At 40.9% G+C, this 25592-nt stretch overlaps 2 protein-coding genes across 2 annotated transcripts in view; both read left to right on the plus strand.

Annotated features, from left to right (window-relative positions):
- Positions 1 to 22315, plus strand: part of pcdh15b (protocadherin-related 15b) — a 144423-nt gene extending 122108 nt beyond the window's left edge. Inside the window, exons 35-40 of the mRNA XM_063894181.1 lie at positions 116 to 226; positions 11905 to 11926; positions 12535 to 12573; positions 12736 to 12809; positions 16909 to 17038; positions 20609 to 22315. Coding sequence (XP_063750251.1) covers positions 116 to 226; positions 11905 to 11926; positions 12535 to 12573; positions 12736 to 12809; positions 16909 to 17038; positions 20609 to 21376 — 1144 coding nt within the window. The 3' untranslated portion in view covers positions 21377 to 22315. The remainder of the gene's footprint in view (positions 1 to 115; positions 227 to 11904; positions 11927 to 12534; positions 12574 to 12735; positions 12810 to 16908; positions 17039 to 20608) is intronic.
- LOC134871063 (protocadherin-15-like) lies at positions 3082 to 5613 on the plus strand. Its single transcript, XM_063893654.1, has 2 exons — positions 3082 to 3092; positions 3790 to 5613. The coding sequence occupies exons 1-2, from the start codon at positions 3082 to 3084 to the stop codon at positions 5405 to 5407; spliced, it is 1629 nt and encodes a 542-aa protein (XP_063749724.1). The 3' UTR covers positions 5408 to 5613.
- Positions 22316 to 25592: the final 3277 nt, after the last annotated feature.

The raw sequence follows: 25592 nt of genomic DNA on the forward strand, positions 1-25592 counted from the left end.
CAGAGATGGATGATCTTTAAGCCACCCTAACCCTAATAAAACAGTTTCACTTCTATGGTTGGGATTTTTCCTTACCTTTCGATAACTAACTCTGTTTCCTGTCCAATGTGTCCAGACGCCAGGCAGAGTGTGCCAAAACAGCGCGAATCCAGATGGCCCTGCCAACAGGCAAACCTGGCGGAGGCACTGCCAACAACCTGTACGAGGAGCTTGGTGACAACGCCATGTAAGTGAAGTGTGAAAGTGGCATTTGCATTAATGAGCGAGAGCAGAGGCATTAACTCACATTTCTATGGCTGTTAAACTTCAGCTCCACACTTTGGCAGTGTGCCTTTTTTCCTGCTTTGAGAGCTTCGTGGTATCCAGCCATGCAGTCAGCCGAGTAACATTACATCTCTCTAGATTTTTTTGCAATCATTATGGTGAATAAAATTGAGAATGGCAAGACAGTAATAACACAGAGTAACTAGAGAAATAAGGAAATAATCCTAAACAATATCAAGAAAAACATCAAGGTTTATTTTTATAGCACATTTTTATGCTTTTTATTTACTTAAAGTACATGTGGAATCTGAAGTGCTTTCATACACAGAAACCGAAATAGAACACCTCAGGGGGGTTTTTTGTTGGCTGCCTCAGTCAAGAAAACATTCAATTTGACAAGACATTCAGATATGGCCGCCTTTCCTGTGTCACAAGTATGCTCCTACACTAAAGATGTTTTGTTGAACTTTCCAAAATCACTCACAGATTTAGAGCCTTTGAAATGATTTATCGTCTGAATCAGAGTGTTGAGATGTGGCCCCATGTGGCTTTCACTTTTTTCCAATGGCCAAAAGAACTGACATTTTGTAGAGGCGACATAAAGCAAAGCCGTGTAACCCGACATCAAACCAGCACCAAACACAACTCGGATTTTTGAAAGCATTAACAGTCACAGATAAACCCTGCAATTTCATCTTCACTTTGAGTTCAGTGGCGTTCCGCTTCTTCCTTATCATTTTCCTTTTTGTAATGCATACCAATGCCCTCACTATACAAAAGATAAACTGAAGGGCAGACAGTCTCAATTCCACTTTAAGATTTTCATTGATTGGCGGCTTTCAATACTGCTGTACAAACTGATATTCCTCAACATGCATCTTCTAAGATTGAACAAGATTAGTTTATTGAATGTTTGCTTTGCAAGTAATTCTAAGTTGTAGGGTTCTTAATCATTAGGTTGTGGACATGGCTAGCAATTTGAGCAAATACAAATAAGTTTTTCTGATGATTATGGTGAAAATATTATTAATTAGATTCTACATCTCAACTCCTAAAAGTGCTGATTACTTCTTTCTTCTTCCTCAAGCTTTTTTATTGGGCAATTTAGTCACATTCTCTCCACCACTTACTGCAACTTCCTCATTTCTTTGTGTCTTCCAGCGAATTGAGTTTTCATTTATCCCCTACCGCTTTCTGCTGGTTTGACACATGTTGGTTTGGTTAAACAAGAGTCTAACAGTGACTATATGCACAGACACCATATTAACTTTTATCTGAAAGTTTTAACAACCTCACACAGACACACGCGCACACACACACACACACACACACACACACACACACAGACACACTCAAGGAAATTCACCGATAGTTCCTTTATAATTCCTCACTGGAGCGATAAGAAGAAGTTGAGAGGAACTCTTATCAGTATTACATGCATCACCGGTTTCCTGTCTGTCCTTGTTATGCCTCCCCACTCCCATTAACATGAGAGCAATTCATATGCAAGATATAACGAGCTATCTCCAAATGACAACAAGGGAATTCAGTGTGTGCGTGCGTGAGCATTTTTGTGTGAGACTAACCAGCCCAATCCTCCGCTAAACCTCCACCAAAAATGTGTGCGGAAATTAACTTGGTTATGATATAATTGAAATAAATGCAGCCCGTAATTTATAAAGACCACCCTGGGCGATAATTAATTCTATTGATAAGCTGCAGAGCATATTTAATTGTGGTGGTAATGGTCTTTAGTGTGTGTGTATTCGCAAAATAGGCAGTTTGAGATATCTTGTGCCATACCGTGTGTGTGTGTGTGTGTGTGTGTGTGTGTGTGTGTGTGTGTGTGTGTGTGTGTGTGTGTGTGTGTGTGTGTGTGTGTGTGTGTGTGTGTGTGTGTGTGTGTGTGTGTGTATCACTGCAGTCCTGTGGAGATTGAATAATCCCTAAAGAGGCTAAAACCTGGAAAGTGCAAAGGTTTGCACATTCATAATTAATGTCCATTATCAAACTGCTCAGTTGACTGATTTCTTTCTAGGCCTTTTTTCCCACTTTTAATTACCTTTGGTTGTTCTCTTGACAGAGTTGCGTTTTAATGTCTGTTTCAATACTAGAAATTAAGTGTCCCTTCATTTATTATAGGAGCTCATTGAATTAAGCATGCTTTTGTAAAGTTGAACTTGTGAAAGATCATTTAGCAAAATGGCCAATTTGATTGTTTATTGTTATACACATAGCAATAACTAAATGTCTATTTACTTTTATACATTTAAAAGAGACTAAAAGGAAAAAGAGCTAATATATATTGTATTCTGATTCAGAGCTCAAGCAATTATCTCACATATTTGCGGGTGTTGAAAATGTAGGAATATTACTATTCATTTAACTATAAATGATGAATGTTAAAATAATTAGACAGTTTTCTATTCCCAAAAAAAAGCTGCGGTGTTTTTCCAGAACTCAAACTATTTAACATCATTCTTTGTTGTCATTTCATCACTTTATTTATGCTCTGCTGTTCACATGATGCTTCCATTCCTCCATCCACCTTTTATCTTTGACTGACAGCCAAAAGTGAGTATAGGATGCTGAAATTTGTTTCACACCTGGGATTAGTTTGGTACTATGCTGTCACAGTGTTCTTGCCTTAGTTGTTTTTGTATCCGTGCTTGTCCGTGGTTCATATTTTATGTGCAGGATGTGGTGTACCTTGTTAGATCAGAGAGCAAAGTTGTGTTGGTGGAAGTTTGTGTGGGTGATTGGTTATGCATGTTGCATTTGTGGATTTAGCCTGGAAGTAGCCAGCCTTGTGCCAGGATGTACCAAGAGTCTGCAGAGTTTCAACGAAGACATCAGCTAAACCATATATTTTCCAGATGAGCGCACCTTCAGTCAACCTGTCTTTTGTTTAAGGGAAATCTGCATACTCTCAGAACTCCATGACACAGATATCTATCCCTACCCCAACAGATCCAGCATTGTTTTCAGTCGTGATGCTGTAGCGCCTTTGTAGCACGCCGCTTTTAGCATACGTAACATCTTTTTGCCTTCTTTTCCCATTGTGTTTCAAGACTATTGTTTAATGCTCTATCTCGGGGCCCTCTGGTAAAAACAGCACAAAGAAAAAGCTGTTACCTCTTTTAACATCCCTCATCGTTGTCCTCTCATCGCTGTCCTCATTTATCTTTTTATCTTAAAGTGAACTGTCCTGTTCACTTCATTTATCAAACAGCTCTAGCAGACGTTTTATTGTTTTCCTACGTTTCTCCCATCTTGTATATATCTTTCTGTTGTCTGTCCCCTGTATATCACATTTCACTCAACCATTCAGTGCATTTCTGCTCTTTCATTTTAATTTCATTCAGTCCCTATCTCCCTCTTCTATTTAATTTAGCCTCGATTTCTATAATTACATCTTTCCAATTCACTAAACATTCCTCTTCCTCATTTTTTTAATCTGCAATTCCTTTATTATCTCATGCTTCATTCCATCTTTTTTTCTCACATTTTCTTTCATGCATGTAGCAGCCGGTCAAACCACAGTGGTTGTGGCAGCAGTGGCAGTTTGGATGAAAGCGACCACCAACGTCTGATCTCAGATTTTGCAACACGAGCTATTGCGGCCCACCGTCAGTGCGTTGCTAACGGTCGAGTGCTCAACAACCTGCCCAAGTCTGAGTCCAACATCACGTTTCTCTCAGATGAAAACCCCCTGACAATCAAAAACCCCATCTACCATGAGGATGGCACTTTGAGTAGCCCAGAGACTCTTGGGAAAAGCCAGAGGAGAAAAGACCTTCTTGGGGATGTATCCCCTTCCAGGAGAGGAATCCGAGAGGCCTGGCTGAGGCTTAGTTCCTCTGGAGGAGATATGGGGTTCGGAGGTTACAGTGGCAGTGACAGTGGCTGGGGATCAGGAGGTGGATACAGCTGGACTCTCCCATCAAGGTTACATCGAAGGGAGATGTACGACACTTTGAGACGCCAAGTGGTCATGGATCCCATCCAGTGGGAGCTGGAGCTTATGAAGGCTGAATTCAAGGACAGTAAAGATGCCGGTCTGGATTCAGGATTTGAGCGTGGGTTGGATTCAGACATGGGGAGTCCCAGTCTGGAACCCAAGCTGACAGTCAAAGAGCAAGCCCGGCAGTTTGAGCAACAGGCGCTCCAGGAAATGAGGCAAAGGCAAAACAGAGGTTCACGAGGATCTCTGTCGCCGGACATCCTACTTTCTATTTACCCGGATTCTCCTCTAAATCAAAAGCACACCCCTACCCACTATGTTATGAATCCTCAGACCAGAGAGGGTCCCCCGAGCATCATCGTCACCCAAAACGACGGAGGTACCCCTCCACCGTGTCACAAGCCAACCCCTCCTGTGCTGCGGCGCTTTGGGGCAAATTTAACCGGGAATCAGAGTGCGGAGGAAACCGTTCACGTCCATTTGGAGGTTATCCCGGATCCTCCATCAACTCCCCCGCCACCACCACCAACACCTCCACCCCCACCCCCACCACCTCCACCCCCACCACCTCTACCTCCCACATCTGCTCCTCTACCACCAGCATCTCAACCACCGCACCACCCTTCCACCCCTCCTCCTCTCCCTCCCTCTTCCAACCATACAGGAAACCAGACTCCTCCTCCTCCGCCACCACCTCCCATGCCTCCACCTCCACCTCCCCCGCCTCCACCTCTCCCTCCCCCTTTTTCGCCCTCGCTTCTGTGTCCTTCCACCTTTGTCCTCCCAGCGCTCTCTGAGGCACCGACCCTGCGCCCGCTGTCCCTCCGGCCGCCACCGCCGCCCCTCCCTCTGGAGACCGAATTTCCCCGAAAAGAGCTGAAAGGAATCTTAAAGAACATCCAAAACATAGCTGACATCGAGAAGTCGGTGGCCAACATGTTCAGTCAAATAGATCAGAAACAGATCCCCCTCAAGAAGGTGCTGAAGAGCCGACCCTCTGAGGACTCTCTTGATTCGTTCGTCGTGCTAGCATCAGAGGGAGGAGAGGGAGGTAAGGAAGGAGAGGGAGAAGTAGATGCTCCTCCAACCTCACTTCGACAGATTCAGCCCAATTCAAACATGAACTCCATCGTGGAGGAACTTGAGAAGCGATTCCCTTCTCAGTCTACAATACTCTAGCCTTTGCCTTTATGATGTGGAACGCACACAGAGGGGAATTTCTCAACAATGTTGCGTAGTTGGCGCGCAGCAATCAGGGGACTGTTGCTCGAAATAGCTCAGTGTGATGCTGTGATGATTCCTTGCCGCGCTGCGACTGTGCTCTTGCAACAGGACTTCATGTTTTCTACACAAGGAATGAAAAAGAACTTGGCCTGATACAAACTCTGTGGGTACAAGACTATTGTTTCTCCTCTCAAATGAAGAGAGAAAGAGAAGAGGGCGGGGGGGGGGGGGGGTCACTATCTGCAAAGCCCTAATGTGTTCAGTCGTGCAATACCTGGAAATGGCTTCCACTCTCAGTTGCTGTATTCTACACTATTTGTCTTTGACTTAAAGGGAGATGGATTAAAGGAGTGATGAAGCAACGAGGAGGAAATTATGTTCAGGTCGAGTATGTGTGTCCCAATCACAGCGAACCAGAATGACAAACTCCAGTAGTAGTTTTTTGGAGGTCTGACTCATTATCTGCACTGCCATTATTTAAGTTTTTTCCATAAACGACATTTCTAAGACTTTTTTTTATTTTATTAACATTGAGGATAATGGGCTTAAATAGCAGCAGATGGGAGCTGTGTGAAATCAAGTGATTAGTAAGGAGCAAAATGTCTCCTGGTTAACTTTCATTTAGACTCCTCTCATTACCATTTTACATTCATGCCGAGTAATTGACATTGTTGTGAACAGCAAATTATAATCAATCAAAAGCACATGTTTGTTGATGGGCCCACTTGTTGTTGTGAGAAGCTAATTACATTATTTGCGAGCTTTCACACACACTTTCCGGACGTCTTAACTAGTTGATTCTATAAGTAGTGGATGTGAAAAGGAAAATCAACAGCGGGAACAGTGTTATACCTGCCAACTATAGTGTTTTGTTAGTGGTTGTTTGTTCGGAGGGCTTCATCATCATGTCCAGTGTCACATTCTGGTTTTACTTTCCATTTAATCATTATTTATCGTTAGTAGTCATGTAGGATCTCTGATTATGCTCCGAGTACAATATCTCTCTGTTCTTATCAATAGGTTGCTGTTTGCAAATGTCTTTCCAGCTGTGTTTATTTTTTAATCAATGCACAATTATGTATTTCTCTCCACCCTGTCTCTTAGAAATACCAATTATGTTTTCCAATTATGTTGTGCTGAACGTAGTTGTGACAATTTTAAGTGGCATTACATGTATATAAGATTTTTGACTCCTCATGATATTACCAGGAAATATAGCCCTGCTTTAGGTTTCATTCAAAACATACCAAATGACTTCTTCATTAATGTATTTGTAAAAGATAGGGTTACTGTTTTTATATCAACAAAAAAAACATTTTTTATGTGGCCGTTATCTTTTATCATTTTGTTTCTGTTCCGTTGTTTGTCAAATATTTAAATGGTAGTTTGTATTCATGTTTTTAGAAGGAGCACAAATTTAGTGGAAAACAGTCAAAAACAGTCATTTCGATGTTTTCTTCACAGTGTGTTTAACATTTTTATGATTTTTTTACAGGCTTGTATTGCTTGTTTTATTCAATGTTCATTGTGTGGTTACTTTGAAAATAATTATTATAAAACATACAAAAATGCTATGAACACAACATATTCTTCTCAATAAATATGTGGTGTTCACAGATAACGACGATTTTTATTTGACAAACTTTAAATCCGGTAAATCCGCATGAGTGCTGAGGACCTCTCATGTTCCCTCACATTAACCTGTAGTGGTAGTCAAAAATAGTCCCCAGTTTAGTATTACGTTATTTTCCCTAATGTTACCAAGATAAAAATCATGTACATAAAAAATGGTGCAGCAGTGCTATTGTCATGTGAAAAGTGGAGCATCTACTGACTGCCTTTTGTTTCTTGATTATGCCACAAAAGTGTACAGCGGGACTGGTGCAGACAGCCCTTACATCTATAGCATATTAATGAGAAAATACATTGTTCCAGTCGCCTCCCATATGAGTTCTGTTTTTAATGAAGGTCACACAGCTACACTCAGCTAAAATGAATCTCACCACTGGAATTAAACACTTTATGATGTTATGATATTTCTTCCAAGGGTCTTCATTATAGAACAAATGTGTTTCTACAAAACAATCAGTGAAGTAGTATCGCTTTTTAAATGCAGACGCTTCCTCTCTCCATCTGGTTCCATTCAGTTTCATGTGTCAGAAAGAATACTTAGCAAAATGTTTTCTTTAACCAGAAAAAATATTTACAAGGATCATTTAAACGTTTCAAATGATACAATTGCTGTCACTGACTATTTTATCTAAATGTTTGTCATCTTGGACTAAGTAGTATCACCAATTCACACTCAGTTCTCAGCCAAGCATGCGTCTGGCTTTTATTACATGAAATGACTTGTTTTATTACTACAGCCACAATCTATTCTCTTCTGGTTTAGATTCTCAGATGATCAGGGATATCATCTGTAACAGCTCGTAAGATATGTCAGGTCTTTCCCTTTTCGTTGATGAACTATCTGTAGCTGTTTTAAAGCATATGGAGTGACATATCAATCTCTAATTTCACGTCTGATGTTCAGTTAACCAGATATGGAAGGAAGTGACAGCCTTTGAAGCGCTGACATTACCTTAAAAATGTCTCAAATTCACTTGTCAGTGTGGAATCAAAGCCTGTGGATAGGGCTCTGTCAGCAGCAGATTTCACAACAGTTTCATCAAGTTATCTCCAGACACATATTGACATCAAAAAGTGACAGAATAACATCCATCCCTGAAGACCTGCATGACACTGATGATCATATCTGGGCAATTGGGTCGAATCATGATGAACAGCCACATAAAAGAAACCCTGATGGTCTAATCAGTGGGGATGGCATTATGACAGGCTATGCATTGTCTCCAGTGGCATCTATAGAGCTTTTGTTAGGACACACAGCCTTGGACATTGTTCAGTGTCTCTCTTCCTACACACACAATAAGAAGGAAGCCACAAACCTTGTGTTGCTCAGCTATGAATTTATAAAATGCTCAATCCATGTACTTCAAGCATTAACACACAATCACACAGTAGTACCGTGTATTCTTAGACGAAGACACGCTGCATTAAACAAGTTGCAGGCAATGCTACGGTTTCAGCTGACTGGGTTGAAAATGTTTTATGTTGAGATTAGCTTTCAACCTCAGTGTGCTTCATGTCATCGCACGCACTCTCTACACACTCTGTGTATCCCAGACAGCTTTCTCTTTCACTCTTTCGGTTCTTATTGTGTGGTTTCGCTAGATAACAGACATCATTTTGACATCTTTGGGAATATGTATTGTTTACAGTGTTGAGTAAAGCCGACTGCATTTAATTGAAAAACACAGATACAAGACATGGAGAGAGAGTGGCTGTCTTGTAAAGTCACCGGTTTAAATCTTCGCTATTGCAGAGATTATCATGGGAAATCAAGACATTGAAGCAGCAAATAGCGATGAGATGCAGCAGAGACAATTACATTTCAGAATGTGTGTCTATCAACATGTGTGTGACAAATCTCTATACCTATGTTCCGATTTATTCCAATTCACACCATATTTGTGTTGGTTTAGCCACCATTTCTATTGGTATCAACACTGTATTTACAATGTTTATAGATAAGATCTGGGAACAGAGTTACATTGCAAACATAGACAGGGTGAAGAACAAGGAGTAATTATCAAAATGTTTAATTGTTTTCAAAGTTGATTGGATCAAAACCATTTGTACATTTTGCAAAGACATTGATGGTTCCCAAACAGGATCTGCCTACATTAAAAAATTAACTTTCCAAAAATGTGAACCCTAAGAAATGCCAAATTACCATGGATCATAAGTACGGTATGACGGCTTGAGTATGGCTATTTCTGCTTCCACATTGACTCAAAAGAATGTCTTCCAAAGATGTTTATTCCGGAAAATGTTGAAAGACCTGGTTATCTTGAAACTACACAACTCTGTGAGGGAGCAGTGAAAGACGGGTAATAAAAAACGAGAAACGAAGTCAGTGTTAGTGGATGTTACATTCTGAGCCTCTGTCTCTCCTTCAGTCTTTCTGTTTTTCACACACTGCGAGAAAAAGTGGAGAGGACACAAAGAGCGGGACTCAATCATTTCAGATGTTTGTGTGTGTGACGGAGATCAGATAGCTGTCTGTGTGGGGTTTTTTTTCCGCCGAGAGGACCTAATAATGTGTCTGTCAGAGCAACAAGGACACAGCGATAGACTTATCTTCACACGCTGACACACACACAAATCACACAGTACACAATGCTGGGTACATACTCCTGGTAGCTACACACATTAACACACAGAGTCATGGTGAAAAGGGCTATTTCATTCTCGCCCAAGAATCAGCCGTTTCATCTTAATCCCGCCATTCATTCACCCATTGAGCCTTTTCCATCCCTCCACTGAAATATCCTTCAATACACCTTTATTCAACTGGATGGCTTAGCTTGCATTTCTCCTTGAAGTGTGTTTTTGTGTGTTTAAGAAGAATAATTATATTCCCATCTGAATTTACACAATGAAACGCTCAGGGGTGGTTCAACAATGTCTGTGTGTGTTTTGCGCTGTAATAACACAGGGGAGAGTCTGATGTCCTCTAAAAGTCGCCATTTGTTGTTCTGTGATACATCTTCATTTTACCAGCTCATTACCTTGGTTTCACATGACAATACATCCTGCTGGCAACATAGTTGAGACGTATGGACAGAGAGTTTTTTGGCAGTTTTTCATACTTATTTCTTTCTTTGGGATATTCCCTTTGGCTGTTCTTGTTTGTTTTGTTACAATCCCAGCATTGTTTATTCCTCTTCTTTTTCCCCCTCTGTGTCTAACTCCATTTCACTCTCCCTAACCATTCTTGTTTCCCCCTTTTGTCTTACACACTTTGTTCGAGGTAGGTTTCCTCAGAGCAGTAACTCTTAATTTCACACTACTGTAAACACCATCTGCCAGGACCAAAGCAAATCTGGGGAAATGACGGATTGAAAGTTAAAGTTTAGCATTTTGGGAAAAACACTCACAATACTTTTAGTTTTGTGCTACTCTTGTGTGTACAGCAAATGTGAAACTACAAGAGCTAAACGATAATTAGCTTAGTTAAGCATGTAGAGTAGCGGCTATGGGAGAGCCAGCTAGCATGTGGTAGTTAGCCACCTGCCACTGTTGCCGTAAAACAGCAACTTCTCATTTAACCAAAAGTGTTAACACATCATATCCCATAACCCACATCATGTTAGCCTGAAAAGTAGGAGTAGCAATATCAGTATAACAAGCTACACATCGCCACAGGTGGATGTATACTATATAGTCTCCCGCGGAGAAGTTAGCTGACATAAATGACCCCTCTGGTAAGTAGTTGAGAGCATCCTCTTCGGACTTGTTTGATTTTCTGTCTTCACTTGATGTCAAACTAAGCCCAGAGCAATTATGGTCTGGATTTGGGTTGAAGAGAAAATAAGCAAAGGCTCTCCGCCTGCTTTCATGGCTGTGAAAAATGAGGTAGACCGAGCAAAGCCTTCGTTCTCACGGGAGAAAGGGTAAATATATGGAAATAATTTCCATTTGCTATAGGACAGCTGTAATGATAGTTTTAGCCGTAATGTTCTCTGATGTGGTACTGTGCATGCAGTCAATAAAAATGACTGGCAGAGCTTCAATGATTATAGTATCACATACTGTATCTACCTGTGTAACCTACACTACCTCCATTGTGGACACTAATTGTAAACTTTAAACTAAAGGAAACACAATAAGGATATCCTTTAAGATCAACAACAACTACTAAGAAAGAAACCTTGTTTTCTAAATATACATTGGTGTGAACATTAAACCAAAATGACATCTAACAAATATGTTAACATGTACCAGCACAGAACTGGATTTATGCTAAACAGAGCGTAACATGTGTGATTTTAAGTGTATCTTGCACGTTTCATATCTTTTCTGATAATAAATAGCACTGTACTCATTAATAATAAATGTTATCTTTGATACTAGTCATTTCACAAGTAAAATAAGGTTTTAATTTTGTTGTGGATACCCCAGCTACCATTTCTCAACAATAGCTTGTTTTATGATTTTCAATATTGTGCTGGTGTTTGTTGAGCTAGAATCTGAATATGTACCAGCCTAAAACCACACAATAACTGTTAATGACAGTGCAGGAATTATTTAGAGATTTTCTCTTTTGTTTAATCCGTTGGTATCTTTCTCTCTCTCGCTGAAGAAAGTCGTAATCCCACACACACCTCATCTTCTTACTTTCTTTTTGGAAACTGGGGTAAATGTAATATATTTCCAGCGGCCACTTTCATTTGGGTCTTGATTTAAATAGGCCATTTTCTCTGTAGTCCTGAAAATGCACAGCAAAGTGCTGACATATATTAGAAGCACTTCAGAAGGATTATGTTTAATGACAGGTTTTCTCTGTAATATAAGTCTCTCTGTTTCTCTCTTTGATCTTCCAGGCGGGGATATGGACAACATGAGGTTGGTGATTGTCTCTTGATGCATGCTTTACAGTTGCATCCGTGTTATTGACTTTTTCCTCTTTCCCTCTGATGTTCTTTCCTTCATTGTGTTCTTCTCCTTCTATTCTTTTCTGTTTGATGTAATCTAGATGGAGCAGCAAACCATCGCTGCTCTCTATTAACAGTGATTGTATCTGTAATTGACTGTCTCCCATGTCTGCATCCTTTGATGGCACATATTAAGAAGTAAAACACACAAAGTTAAAGAAAGTCAACCGATCTTTTTTGAGTATACACAAACTGGAACAAAACAGTGGTAATGCAAAAGTTACTTGAATAAAAAGTAGTCCATTTGCACATTACTGGTTTTCCTTGCCCATGAATATTCATCCTCCCCAAGAAGCTGCATCAAAGCCATCCCTTTGATGAAATGCCAACATTTTAAACATTTAAATATTTCATTTAATTTGAAATGTAATCCACTAACAGGATATTCCTTGTCTTAGTGATATTGAATAAATAACATGAGGTATTGACTTTACATTTCCAAATGCGATGTTTACTATTTTGGACAACAGTCCCTAAATGATTTCCTTTGTGTTTGCCGCTTCTCCTTTCCTCCGGCAGACACAACAACTTCTCCGACCTTCTCTGCTCCGACCAGAGGTACTATGTCTCTCTTTACTCTGCACTTATTTTCTCCCTTTGTTTCACGTGTTTTCACATAAGTATAAATATATGAGTGTGTCAGTTTGTGGTGGGTTTACTCGTAGTTGCATCTCTGTCTGTGTGTGTAAAGCTACTTATAACAGTCTCTCATTCTACCAGGAGTTATCAATGGAGTCTGGCATCGACCCCGGCCAGGACTACTACGCACAAGATTATTACAACTATGATCACGGGTTTGTTTTCACATCTTACCTTCTGCTGTTCTGCACATTTGCTGTTGGGTGTGCATTTGTGCTTCTCTGTAATTATAACATATTGTTTGGATGGTTGCTATCTGTCCCTATTTATACTCTCATACTTGATTATTTTCAAGCTGCTATCAATAACTTAAAGTAAAATTCACCAATGGATTCTAATGAATCTGAGAAGAATAAATGGATAGCGAGAAGTTCCCATTTGTGGTGTTGTGTAATGAATCGCAATGGATCATGGTTCATAAAAATATATACAATATCATGATACTGGTATATACATTTCAGAATGTATATTTATTTAAATCAAGATACTGATTTCAACCTTAATGCCCAGCCCTAAATATCATAGCCCTAACTAGATTATAATTATTTCAAAAAATCTCAAAATGAACAGTAACCAGTCACAGCAGCAGAAAAAGCATTGTATTGAAAAATAATGAAAGAAGAGATATGTTAGCGCCATTTTTACAACGTTTTATATTTTGTATATGCACTGTTTACCAAGAATTACGCACGTTATAAGGATACTTAGTGCACATGACACAATGTCCTCTAGGTTTCATCTCTGACCTTTGTCTTCAACATCGTTAAACATCTGTCCTCATGCACCTGTCTGTGCTTTGTCCAACTTGGCCTGGTGTCAGCCCTTTGGCTGATGCTTTGGTTACCGCTGATCGCATCACTAACCCAGCATGTGATGACTGGGATCCTCACACCGGTGACCTGCCTCAGACCAACCTAAAAGCAATATGTGTGGTTAATGTGTTTTGGAACTGCAGGAAGTCAGAGGAGCTGAAGGAAGTTCTGATAGTGATCTTTTATGTGCATGTACTGAACGTGTGTGTGCGTGCGCGTGTTCCTTGGATGCCAGATGTTAAAAAAGCAGGAAATAACTTAAAGAAATGGAAAAATATTGAGAACACACACACAGATACAAAAGATCAAAGTATGCATAAACAAGATCTTTGGTGACCTTTTGCATCCAAGTGTGTGTGATGGGTGCGTGTGTGCGCGCATTATTCTGCAACCACCCCGCTATATTCGATGCATTGTGTGGTTCTTACAATTTTAGCTGCAGACTCCCTTGAACTTGATTTTATACAACCACCCACACTAACACAAATACACAGTAGTAGACACACACACACACACACACACACACACACACACACACACACACACACACACACACACACACACACACACACACAGAGGCACACATACATTTGCTCATGTCAGACACACATTGGCTCACTTAAGCAAACAATCAGTCAGAAATGCTCTCTTGCTTATTATTTATTCAACACACACACACACACACACACACACACACACACACACACACACACACACACACACACACACACATACTGCTAATTCTCTCTGCATAGCATTGCAATACTGTAGCAGCTAATCAGGCAGCCAGCCGTGGAGCAGACAATGGGCCAGATGCTGTTGGCTTAGAGCAACATCTACAAAGTCACGTCTGACTCTGTACACAAACGGGAGCAGGAAATTAGACTTTGTGACCCCACAGGAATCAGATCTAATCACTTCATCTGTCTCAGTTGTAAAAGCTGTTCTTTTTTCCAAGGACTATGCTAACAAATGCTATACTGACCTCCCAGGACATGGACAAGTTCTCATGCCTGAGTATTGTTTTTGGGAAACAGCTTTTCCGCTGATTACTTCTATAGCTATACTAATCCATTTGGAAGGATGTTTCATAACCTTTTGACCTTTTCTTTTATCTGTCTTCAAAAGATGAGATCAAAATTGGATTTTCTCCGCATGTGGGAACGTCGCCATCTGCCATTGGCATAATTGTGATTGGATTTATACAGATGCTGGAAATAACTCGAACCATTTGTAGCACAGGGCTAATGTTTTGCAAAACAAAAAACAACACAAGAAAACACGCCAAATTATTCTTGCCCTGTAGTCAAGGGCGTAAAAGATTAAAACGCTTAACTGTACACGCCACTGAGCAATAAGGGATTAAATCTTGCTTTTTCAAAATCATTATTTGCGTGGGTGTTGAGCAGTGTGTCAGGAAGCTGATAGATGCAGGGTAAAGGCACCCACACGAAAAATATATGGTGAGGAGAGTGAAATCTGGCAGTGGAGATGCAGTTTTCAATCCTTTAAACGGGAGCAGGGAAAGGTTTGTACATAAAGATACTATGGGCAGGGTACAAGTTGTACGTAGACGTTGAATAACAAACCAAAGAGATGGTTCAAAATGTTGGGTTTTACACAATATGCTGATAAAATGTATACCACACACGTGCTTCTATACATTTACAATGAAGCTGCAGCCATTTAGCTTAGCTTAGCTAAGTCTTTTGCTCGAAAAAAGGAGAATAGGCTAACATCCAAAAGTTACAAATTCCACTCACCAGCAAAGTGAAAACAAATTAAGATTTTACTGGTGTTTTCTGCTCACTATTTTTTGACTGTTGCTTATGAAGAATATATCTAATACTCTCATGGCTACAGTTTCATATTTTATAGACAGAAAAGGTCAATAGCAGCTCCTGACTCTAAGTCCCTGGGATGTATTAAGCTCCAAAAACGTTTGGTTTTACAAAAGCACTTTTCTATAGAGCCCCCCCGCCTGGTAAATATTTCAACCCTTTACTTCAGCTTAGCTTCCCATGCTTAGCTGGTTCACCTTTAAATTGACATTTTTCAAGTAAAATGAACGGACTCTAAATAAAACCAAAATCATTTTTAGCATCAAAAATTATTCTTATTTTTGTATTTCCAGTGACTTTAAAGATAATGAAAGCATCCAGTAATAATACTCTGTGTCATGTCTCAGCCCTGTGTGATCATGTGTGTAGCTGCGACTGATCATTAAACAATCATTTAGCATTTGGAGACCCTCTTGTCATCCAATTGGGTCCGGACACACACAGCTACAAAACACAGCATCGAGTCTTGGCTGTGAGGCCCGTCATTCTGGCAGCTTTGAACGGCATGAACTGATTCTCAGTTTATGAGTGTCCCCTAGTGGAGACGCGGACAGGGGGAGGAGTGAGAAAGACTAGTAAAGGGAAGAGGTGAGGGGTGGGGGAAGACCACTCTTTTAGTAATTTGATTGTGTGTGCACTTCAGTTTGAGTCTGCGGGTTAATGACTGTGAAATCCCATGAGCGGGTTTTAGTGGAATGTTAGGACTCATTACATTAGCCTGCGGAGGCGATACTATACGGATCATAACTGCAACAATTATGAATGGCCAGGCTTTTTGTTTTGTCCCTTCCTTTGTATCTCCTTGCCTCTACCCCCCATTTTTTTTAAACACACCTCCTCTTCCCCTTCTTCTCACCCACACACATACGTCATTCACTTGCTTCTTCCATTTGTTTATTACTTGTCTACTTAATGTAATGGGAGGGCAACTTCTCCCCCCCAGTTGACTAAGCGGAGTGATTACAACTTCTCTGTACAACACTGTTACAGAATGAAGCCAAACAACTTCCCGCAGATGTGTTACTTTAATCACACTATCACACTTGGACATATGGTTTCCAGAATAGCATTTGGTAAGATGTGTTGTTTGACCAACCAGCTCCCTGATTTTTGCTTCAGGGCACGGAGCCCAAGCGATGATGCACTACACAGTTTGTTTGGCCGGTAGATCCCGGCAGCGCTTCTGGCAACAGAGAGACAAAAGGGAGGAAAAAATGATACCAGTGTTTCTTTTTAAAATGACTTCTGGCAACAAAATGCTCTTTTTGTGAGTCAGCTTTGCTTAAGAAAGTAATAACACACTGCTTATCAATAGAGTGAGATGTCAGGCCTGCCCTGTGTGTTATTTCTTAAGTGGTTGTTCATAAGCGCTAGCCAAATGCAACAGCTTTGTTTGTGAAGCACATTTCTTTCCCGTCTTCATTTCTGATTGACTGAAACTGTTCAACACTACAGTACACCTTCCATTTACCTATCTATTATGTCTGTAGGCTGACCTGTGATGTGGACCATGTTTTCAGCAGTGTGTGTGTGGTTTTGGAGATTCACAAGTTATTGTCTGTTAAACAAAACCTTTTATTTTTCTCCTTCCCTCCGTCCAGGTATGAACTTCCTCAGTACGGCAGTCGCAGGAAACTGATCTCACCCGCCGGACTCTATGATGAATACGGAGAAGTGGTTGTTGATGACGACGGCAGCTACTACTACAGCCCACAGGAGTCTGACGGAGAGGTAAGACAAAAAGCTACTGCAGAAGCACAACAGCAAGCTTTAAAAATTCACTAACACAGGCCAGTGCCAGCATCCAGTGCAGTGTGAGGAGGAGAAAGTGTTGATCCCAGTAAAAAGAGTTTGCACACTTTTCTAATAGAGACACAATTGAAGCTTTGAGAAATTGTGTTTGGTTCAGGAAGAACAAAAAGTGTTCTATTCTTGATCACTAACACGGTCTTCAAGACATTATCGCCCTGATAGATTGTTAGGCCTCATTTCCACTGCATGCTTCAACTTTTGGTACCAGATTATTTTCCGCTTTATCATTTCCACCTCAAATAAAACCTCATCAGGTTCGCCCACAAAACTGCTATGACATTATCCCCAACGTGACACTCGCTGGAACCTTTCATTGCCGCCTCAAACAGAGGAACGTCAGCACTGTTAATTGCATGCCATAGTCTTGCGGGCAGTTGTTTTAAAAACCTGGTTCAAATGAATAAAAACCTTTCTGTCATAACTGTCGTTAGTTTTACTATTTCAAAAAATACCATGTTTGTGCAGGATGTCCTGTTTCCTGTCTGCAATGTTTTAACCACACCTTGTAGAATCAGCTGAAACAAAATGAATAAGTACCACGTATCAACAAGTCTTGCTAATGGGAAACCAAATAAATAGCTTTTTCATTAGTAGATCCAAGCCGTACTATGCAGTGGAAATACGGCATTAGACTGCTTTGATGGTTGGGACACGAACATGTGCCCACTCTAATTACTTGAGTCTTATTTGAGAAGATTTTGCAGTTTGAATGTTGTTCCTTTTTAAAATGTTGTCCATTTGGTTTTGGACTAATGTCATCATGCTGACAGGTGAGGAGACACATTCAAGGTGGTAGATTAGCCTCACGCCCCGCCTACCTTCAGCCACGTCCTCCAACTTCTCATGGGCAATCAAGAAATACCCCAGCAGCCCCGAGAGCTGAACTCGAGGGAAGCCAACCGTCAGAAGGTGGTACAACCACAGACGCAAAGCCTAAGAGCTCAAGTGCAGCCGCCAAGTTGAAGGCTGTGTTGAAAGTGGGCGCATTACTGTCCTCTGGTAGTAAAACATCTGGACAACCCCCTGCCATCCACCCACCCTGGAACAAAGCCAGAGTCAGGCCGATGGAAGACGGGGAAGGAGTTAGAAAGGAGGAAAGAAATGGGGAAAGAGTGGGAAGAGGATTTGAGCGAGGGGAAGCAGGGAACAGAGTAGGAGGAAGAGATGCAGCAACAGAAAGAGGCAGAGAGAGAGGAGGAATGGAAACATGGGGAAGGAGCAACAGAGGTGGTGGGACGAACAATGGGATGAGAAATGCTGTCGCAGGAGAAGGCATCAGGCCAGAGAACATGCGAGAACTCCCTGGCCACTTTTTCAGCCGGGATGGCAGCCTGGTCATCAACGGGAGTTATTTCCAGACGTCCGTTGAAGCCAGCAAACCCCCACCAGTGAAACAAAAGCTGAGTGAGGCCCTGAGTCTTATCTCCCTAACCAGAAGGCTCCAGGGACCCGCAAGGGTGGGAGATGAACAGTGGAGTGATGTAAAAAGCTGGGAAAGAGGCGAAGAGAAGAGTAGGAAGATGAATGGCTCCATAGGAGAGATGAGTGTTTCTGCATCGGTGTCAGAGAGAGCCATGGGGGAGGAGAGGAGGTGGTGGGAGAGCGAGGTGGGAGAGCTGAATACTTCCTCTGAGGTATGGTGGGAGAAGGAAAAACGATTTCACAACAGTGATTCAGAAACAGGAAGTGGCAGCAAAGAGTCTCCATCAGAATATAGTCCCTCTGATGCAAGCAGCCCCACCTCGTCTGTGACAGCCGAGCACAGCAAGACCGAATCTGAAACAGAAAAGGAAGAGGGAACTCCTGTCACAGACCGGGAGTCAGAGAGTGGGAGCCAGCAGGGGGAAGGGTGGGAGTCTGAAAGGGAGTCAGGGTTGGAGAGTGAGGATGAAAGGAAAGAGTTAAGCAGAAAATGCTCAAAATGTAGTGTTAGCAGTTCTACGAGAAGTGGTGTTAGTGGAAAGAGAAGAAAAACTAGTGGCAATTTAAAGAACAAAAGCAGACAGCGAGAGAGGAGCAGCAGTGACTCTCAGAGATCAAGATATTCAGGCTCTTCAGCTTCTATTCCAAGGCCCAAAACTTCAAGACACTCCCGGTCCTCACATGACACAATAGAAGAAGAGAGCGAGAGAGATGAGGAATCAGGAAAGGAGGAGGATAAAAGCGTTGGATCCCGACAATCCTTGTTGAGCAGGCACAACGTCCGATCGGACATCAGCTCCGGTTTGATGGACACCTCCGACGACTTATCACCCATCATCGAGGACACAGAGGAGGAGGAGAAGAGCAGCGGCCATGGCAAAGGAGGAGAAGAGGAAGAGGGGGACTCTGAAAATGAGCCCACAGATTGAAATGCAGATGAGGCCTCAGCACCTCCACAGATTAAATTCTTTGCCACTGAGTAAGATCTTGTTGAAAATGCCTGGTGTGCAGTCATTACCTGTGTGGATCTATCACTATAATCTCTCTATTTTCCTTGTTTGCTGTGATGTACATCCACAGGAGCTTAAATTGCCTGCCTGTCCTCTCAGAGTCTCTCTTATTGTGGCTCTTCAATCCCTTTTTTTCCAATCAGCCGCTCGTCCTCTCCCTCTTCTGCGTCTTGTCTAGATTTCCTCTATAACAGCTCTCCTTCTTCTGTAGATTTCATTTTGAAAGCTCAACTTCCTGCTGCTCTTTTCTCTGCTGCTGTGGCTGAAAGATTGTTATTCACTGACCTCTCTTTGTTCCCCCTCACTTCTTACATTTTCTTCTCCTGTGTACATCATTCTCCCTGTATCAATGCGTTCTTCCCGTACCTGTTATCTGCCGGGGGAAGCACATCTTTTTTTTGTAATCATGAACATATTCTTTCTACCTCACTCTCTGGGTTAAACGGAAAATTGGAGTGTCATTCTGAGAAGTTATTTTCTTATCAGACTTTTTCTCCTGTCACAATCTGCTCTGCAGTGTTTTCTCTGACCTCACGTATAGAGAAGTTGTGTAGTGCTTTATGAAATGTGTGTATTTTCTTTAGACATTTCCTTTCCTTCTTAAAAAAAATAAGCACACTTTGTAATCGCTTTCTTCCCGAGTGAAAATGTCTGACTTTTTTGCTGTGAAGTGTGTTTGCAGTGTCAGTGAACTTTAACACTTGATTGATTTTGAAGGACAAACATCTCAAAAGTAAAAATGAAAACGGATTATATTTTGACTTGCATGACCTCAACATTAGTTCCTGATGTCAATGTCCACAAATTAAGTGTTCTAGGCTTTATTAAAGCAATACTCAAATGCCCAAATGTTTCCTTCGATACATTACATGATGTCGAAGTCATTGTATATAATGGGGTCTTGCAACATTTCAAATTAATAGCTAAATCTTTTTATTTTTAAACCTAATTCTTCAATATTTTAGCTATTAACACACACACACACAAAAAACACCTTTTTGAACTTGATGTATGTCAGTGGACAGTCTTCTGATATATTATCTGTGTGTTTTTCCAGCAGGGCAATAGAAAACGTCGGATCAAGTTGGTTGTGGATCGGGAATATGAGACCAGCTCCACCGGTGAGGACAGCATGCCGGAGACGCTGCGCACCCGCCTGCCGGCCACCCTCAACAGCCACAGCAACGTCAACGGCAGCATCTACGTGGCCCAGAACGGCTCCATCATCCGCACCCGACGCACAATGAACCCCACATGTACAACACACACGCACAGCACCACCATGAACAATAACCTCAAAATCCCCTCACCAGTCTTCAGCTCACGGCTGGCCAAGCACTTTAAAAAACTGGACAAAATGGCCGCCACACTGGAGGAAAGAGTTCCCCTGAACAACCCCAGATCACCAGCGGAGAGCGGGTGCAACACTCTGCGCACCTTCCAAAGCTCGGGGATGACCGCCTCTGCGACGGCCACTTCCTCTTTCTCTAACACTGACAACAATAAGACGCTGAACACATTTAACACCCGACAATCCAGCACTTCGTTAGGATCCAGCACAAGCAACACGGGCCCCGACAGTGTAGCGTCCAAATCAAACCTGCTCAGAGCGGCGCAGGGCGGCACCGAGGCGCCTCAGGGCCCAGCGGAGCGAGACGAGCTGAGAGAAGGTGAGAAAGAGACGCAGGTCGACGGCTGTAATGACGACGTTGGGCTGGTTATGGGGGAGCCGCTGGATTGCCCGAGCGACAGAACGCAGTCGGACGAGGAGGAGTTGTGGATGGGCCCGTGGAACAGCCTTCACATACCCATGACTAAACTCTGACTGAACCACTGTGCTCGCTCCTTTTTTTGCCAAGATCATTAAAGCACTCAGACATAATTTCTGTTCATTAGTCGTGGAACTAATGGGGATGCTCCAATCCAATTTAATCTAATTATCAGATTGGTACTCAGCTAAAAAGGTGAATTAGCATATCCTGGGGTTTAAAGTGAATCTTAATAAGATGTAATATTCATAACATATCAACTAAATTATTTCATTTATGATGTTTTAAGGAGGAGTGTGTAGGATTTAGTGGCACCTAGTGGTGAGGTGGCCCTCTCTCTTTACAAGCATGTTGGAGAACTGTGGTGGCCTTCAGGTACAAATGTGAAAGGACTTCTCCGGCACCAAAGTTTGTCCGTTCTGGGCTTCTGTAGAACATGGTGGAGCGATATGGCGGACCTGGTCCCTGTGTAGATATGAAGGGCTCATTCTAAGCTGATACAAGAGACAAATTGTTCTTAGTTTCAGTTGATATTTACTTGTGAAAACTTAATAATGAATATGATTTTAAGTTTCTACCAACAGATCACGTAAACCTACCCACTGGATATTTAAACTCAAAGACAATTGGATCAAAAATAAAGCTAAAATACCAATTATTTAGCATTTGATTGACTATTTGCCAGTTAAATCATTAAAACATGTGTTTCCTAACAACTCAAATGTCCAATCAGAGCATCCCTTAAGCCCACATGATCTAAGAGCTGCCACACCTTCGGACAACTGGACCTAGAGTGAAATGAATTGTTATATTTCTACTTTTTAAGAGATGATGAAAGAAACTTGAGGAAGAGATCTATGAACTTTTTATGGCCCTTTAAGCGACTGGTGTCTGTAAAGAAGCGCACTTGTTTCATTCAGGATTACGGCGACCTGTGCCACTCATCTTGAATACGCCTGAACTCTTTGCATTGACACATGAAGTCTTGTATGGTTCAGAATTGCCTTTTTATCCTTGTCAAGTTGCTTGGCAAACTTTATCCAAATAAAAGACTATTTCATCCATTGAAATGTGGAGTGTGGCTACTGTGTTGATGTGTTTACTCTATCTAGAAGTAACAAGAGATGACTGTGCTGAGATTAGGCTTGGATTAGGTCTAATGAGTCTGCAAATCTAGGTTTCCGATTTTCAGATTTAAATTCTTTGTTTTGGTTCTTTTCTTTAACACGTGTTGCACTTTCTCTCGAAGAGCCAGGTTAGAAGAGAGTCTGAGACAGTATTTGGCTCTTGGCATGTGTCAATTTAAGTCTTAAATTTTGACATAAAACAATGAAAAAATATCCCAATCTTGAGTCTCTGTGGGACAGAAGTGTTATGCATGTAATATCCCAATATATTCACACATAAGCCATAAAAAAAGAAGAAGAATGCAGATGACCATTAGGAGGCAGATATAAGTGCTCACCCTTTCACAGGCTGTGAATTTCAGAAACGTTCTTCAAAAGATTTCCTGTTTTGTTAAAGAGGTTATTTTAAATAGCCTAATCCCACTCAGAGATCCTCTTTAAGGACCACATGGATCCTTCTGCTTCATGAAAGTTCATCATCATAAAGGTGACAGAACTTTTTAATTGTGAACCACATTACAGTGAATTATTTCATTTGAAGTCTGGAAGAGGCTGGACCATTAAACTGCAAAATGAAGTTTTAAACTCTCACATTTTTAATTTGCTGACTGCATAATTTCGCACTAAGCAACTCAACAGAGGGTGCCACATTATCGGTGGTGATATTTGAGACTGAGTGCTTCTTATTAGCTGGAATTAGCAGACTGTACCGAGGAGCAATATTTTAAACAGTTTCTGGAAGAAATGGCACGCCTGAGCCGCTGTTACTGATTTAACTAAATGAGCTGATTATGTCACTGATTTCTGAGTCCACGGTACGTTATTAGAGGAGAAGGCAGAATGAACATGGCTCATTAATCTGTGACACAGATGCAATAGATATGATTAGTGGTTGGAATTATGTTGGAAAGGGTATTTCTGATTTATCATGAATGTTTTAGTCTCAATGTTTTTACAAAGTTTCCTTTCTTCTTTAGTTTTAGGAAGTCGTCACAGGGCCTCAATTATTCACCACAAAAACAAATAAGAAGCACGTAAATAATGTTGATTTCACTCAGTTGATCAAGGTAACTACAGTAAGCACATTCACTAAAGAACTGTATTGTATCATTTATCCCTAAGAATGAATATTTACTGCTACTTTAGTAGAATATTTCCTGCCCGGTCAATAAAAAGGTCACACACTAATATTCGTTGGACCGCCTTTAGCTTTGATTACGGCACGCATTCGCTGTGACATCGATTCCAGAAGCTTCTGCAATGTCACAACATTTATTTCTGTCTTGCATTCATTTTTCGACAAGATCTTGTATTGATGACGGGAGATTCGGACCACTGCGCAAAGTCTTCTCCAGCACATCCCAAAGATTCTCAATCGGGTTCAGGTCTGGACTCTGTGGGGGCCAATCCATGTGTGAGAATGATGTCTCATGCTCCCTGAACCACTCTTTCACAATTTGAGCCCAATGGATCCTGGCATTGTCATCTTGGAACATGCCTGTGCCATCAGGGAAGAAAGAATCCATTGATGGGATAACCTGGTCCTTCAGTATATTCAGGTAGTCAGCTGACCTCATCCTTTGGGCACATAACGTTGCTGAACCTAGACCAGACCAACTGCAGCAACCCCAGATCATAGCACTGCCCTCCCACAGGCTTGTGACCTTTTTTTTGGCCGGACAGTGTACTTTAATACCATTAAAAGCAAGATAAAATAGTGTTGTTTTTACCCCACTAGGTTGATGTGATACCTTTGTATTTTGCATCAGAGGTTCATATAAATAACACAAAATATACTCGACAAATAAATTTCAATGTATATTGTTGGAGAATGAAAACCTCCGTGGTTCCTTGGTGGAATTCACAAGCACTATTTACTGCTAAAAATAAGCCCCAATTTGGACAGCTACAAAAATGACTTCCTTTTCTGCTGTGGACTTAAAGCTGGAACATGACAGTAAGCATGAAGGTAAGACACTGTTTCTTAAAAATGTCATCGTTAATTATACCATAACAAAATCATAGTGAAGTATTTGATTAAAATGTAATAGCATAATGTCATTAAAGAAAGATGTGTATGCGTGACATAAACGAGTCATAGTAAGGTCTATAAGTATAGACTCTGTCTTACGATGTGTAACAAATCCAACTGAGGTTTAAGTTTACCCAAAAAAAGTCATTATACAGCATGTCGAACATATCACAGGTATAGTATTTCCAGATTATCAGAAACATTTGTATTTAAATACAAAAAAGTCACATTATGGTATGTGGAGAAAAAACAAAAACACTTCAAAGTATAGAAGTCAAAAAAATGGTCGACAGTATGTTGAATAAAAAGGCACAGTAGAGTTTGCCAAAATGATGAGAAAAATGACATTATATTATATTGTGTTGAAAAAAACTATAAAAGATACATAATAGTTGGTCGAAAATATCATCATGGTATATATGGTATATGGACTATATATAAAGACTTCTTGCAAAACACATGATGTCAGGCTCTAAATATGTATTTTTAGCTACAGAAAACACAATGTATTAAATGCCCTCCTTATCTAAAAATAACATATTTTGATAAGGGTCCCCCCTTATGTAAAAATTAGTATTTTTGATAAGGGTCCCCCCTTATGTAAAAATTAGTTATTTTGATAAGGGTCCCCCCTTATGTAAAAATTAGTTATTTTGATAAGGGTCCCCCCTTATGTAAAAATTATCTATTTTGATAAGGGTCCCCCCTTATGTAAAAATTAGCTATTTTGATAAGGGTCCCCCCTTATGTAAAAATTAGTTATTTTGATAAGGGTCCCCCCTTATGTAAAAATTAGTTATTTTGATAAGGGTCCCCCCTTATGTAAAAATTAGCTATTTTGATAAGGGTCCCCCCTTATGTAAAAATTAGTTATTTTGATAAGGGTCCCCCCTTATGTAAAAATTAGCTATTTTGATAAGGGTCCCCCCTTATGTAAAAATTAGCTATTTTGATAAGGGTCCCCCCTTATGTAAAAATAATATTTCTTGATAAGGGTCCCCCCTTATGTAAAAATTAGTTATTTTGATAAGGGTCCCCCCTTATGTAAAAATTAGCTATTTTGATAAGGGTCCCCCCTTATGTAAAAATTATCTATTTTGATAAGGGTCCCCC

This window comes from Eleginops maclovinus, chromosome 10 (assembly GCF_036324505.1).
Source record: "Eleginops maclovinus isolate JMC-PN-2008 ecotype Puerto Natales chromosome 10, JC_Emac_rtc_rv5, whole genome shotgun sequence".
NCBI lineage: Eukaryota > Metazoa > Chordata > Actinopteri > Perciformes > Eleginopidae > Eleginops > Eleginops maclovinus.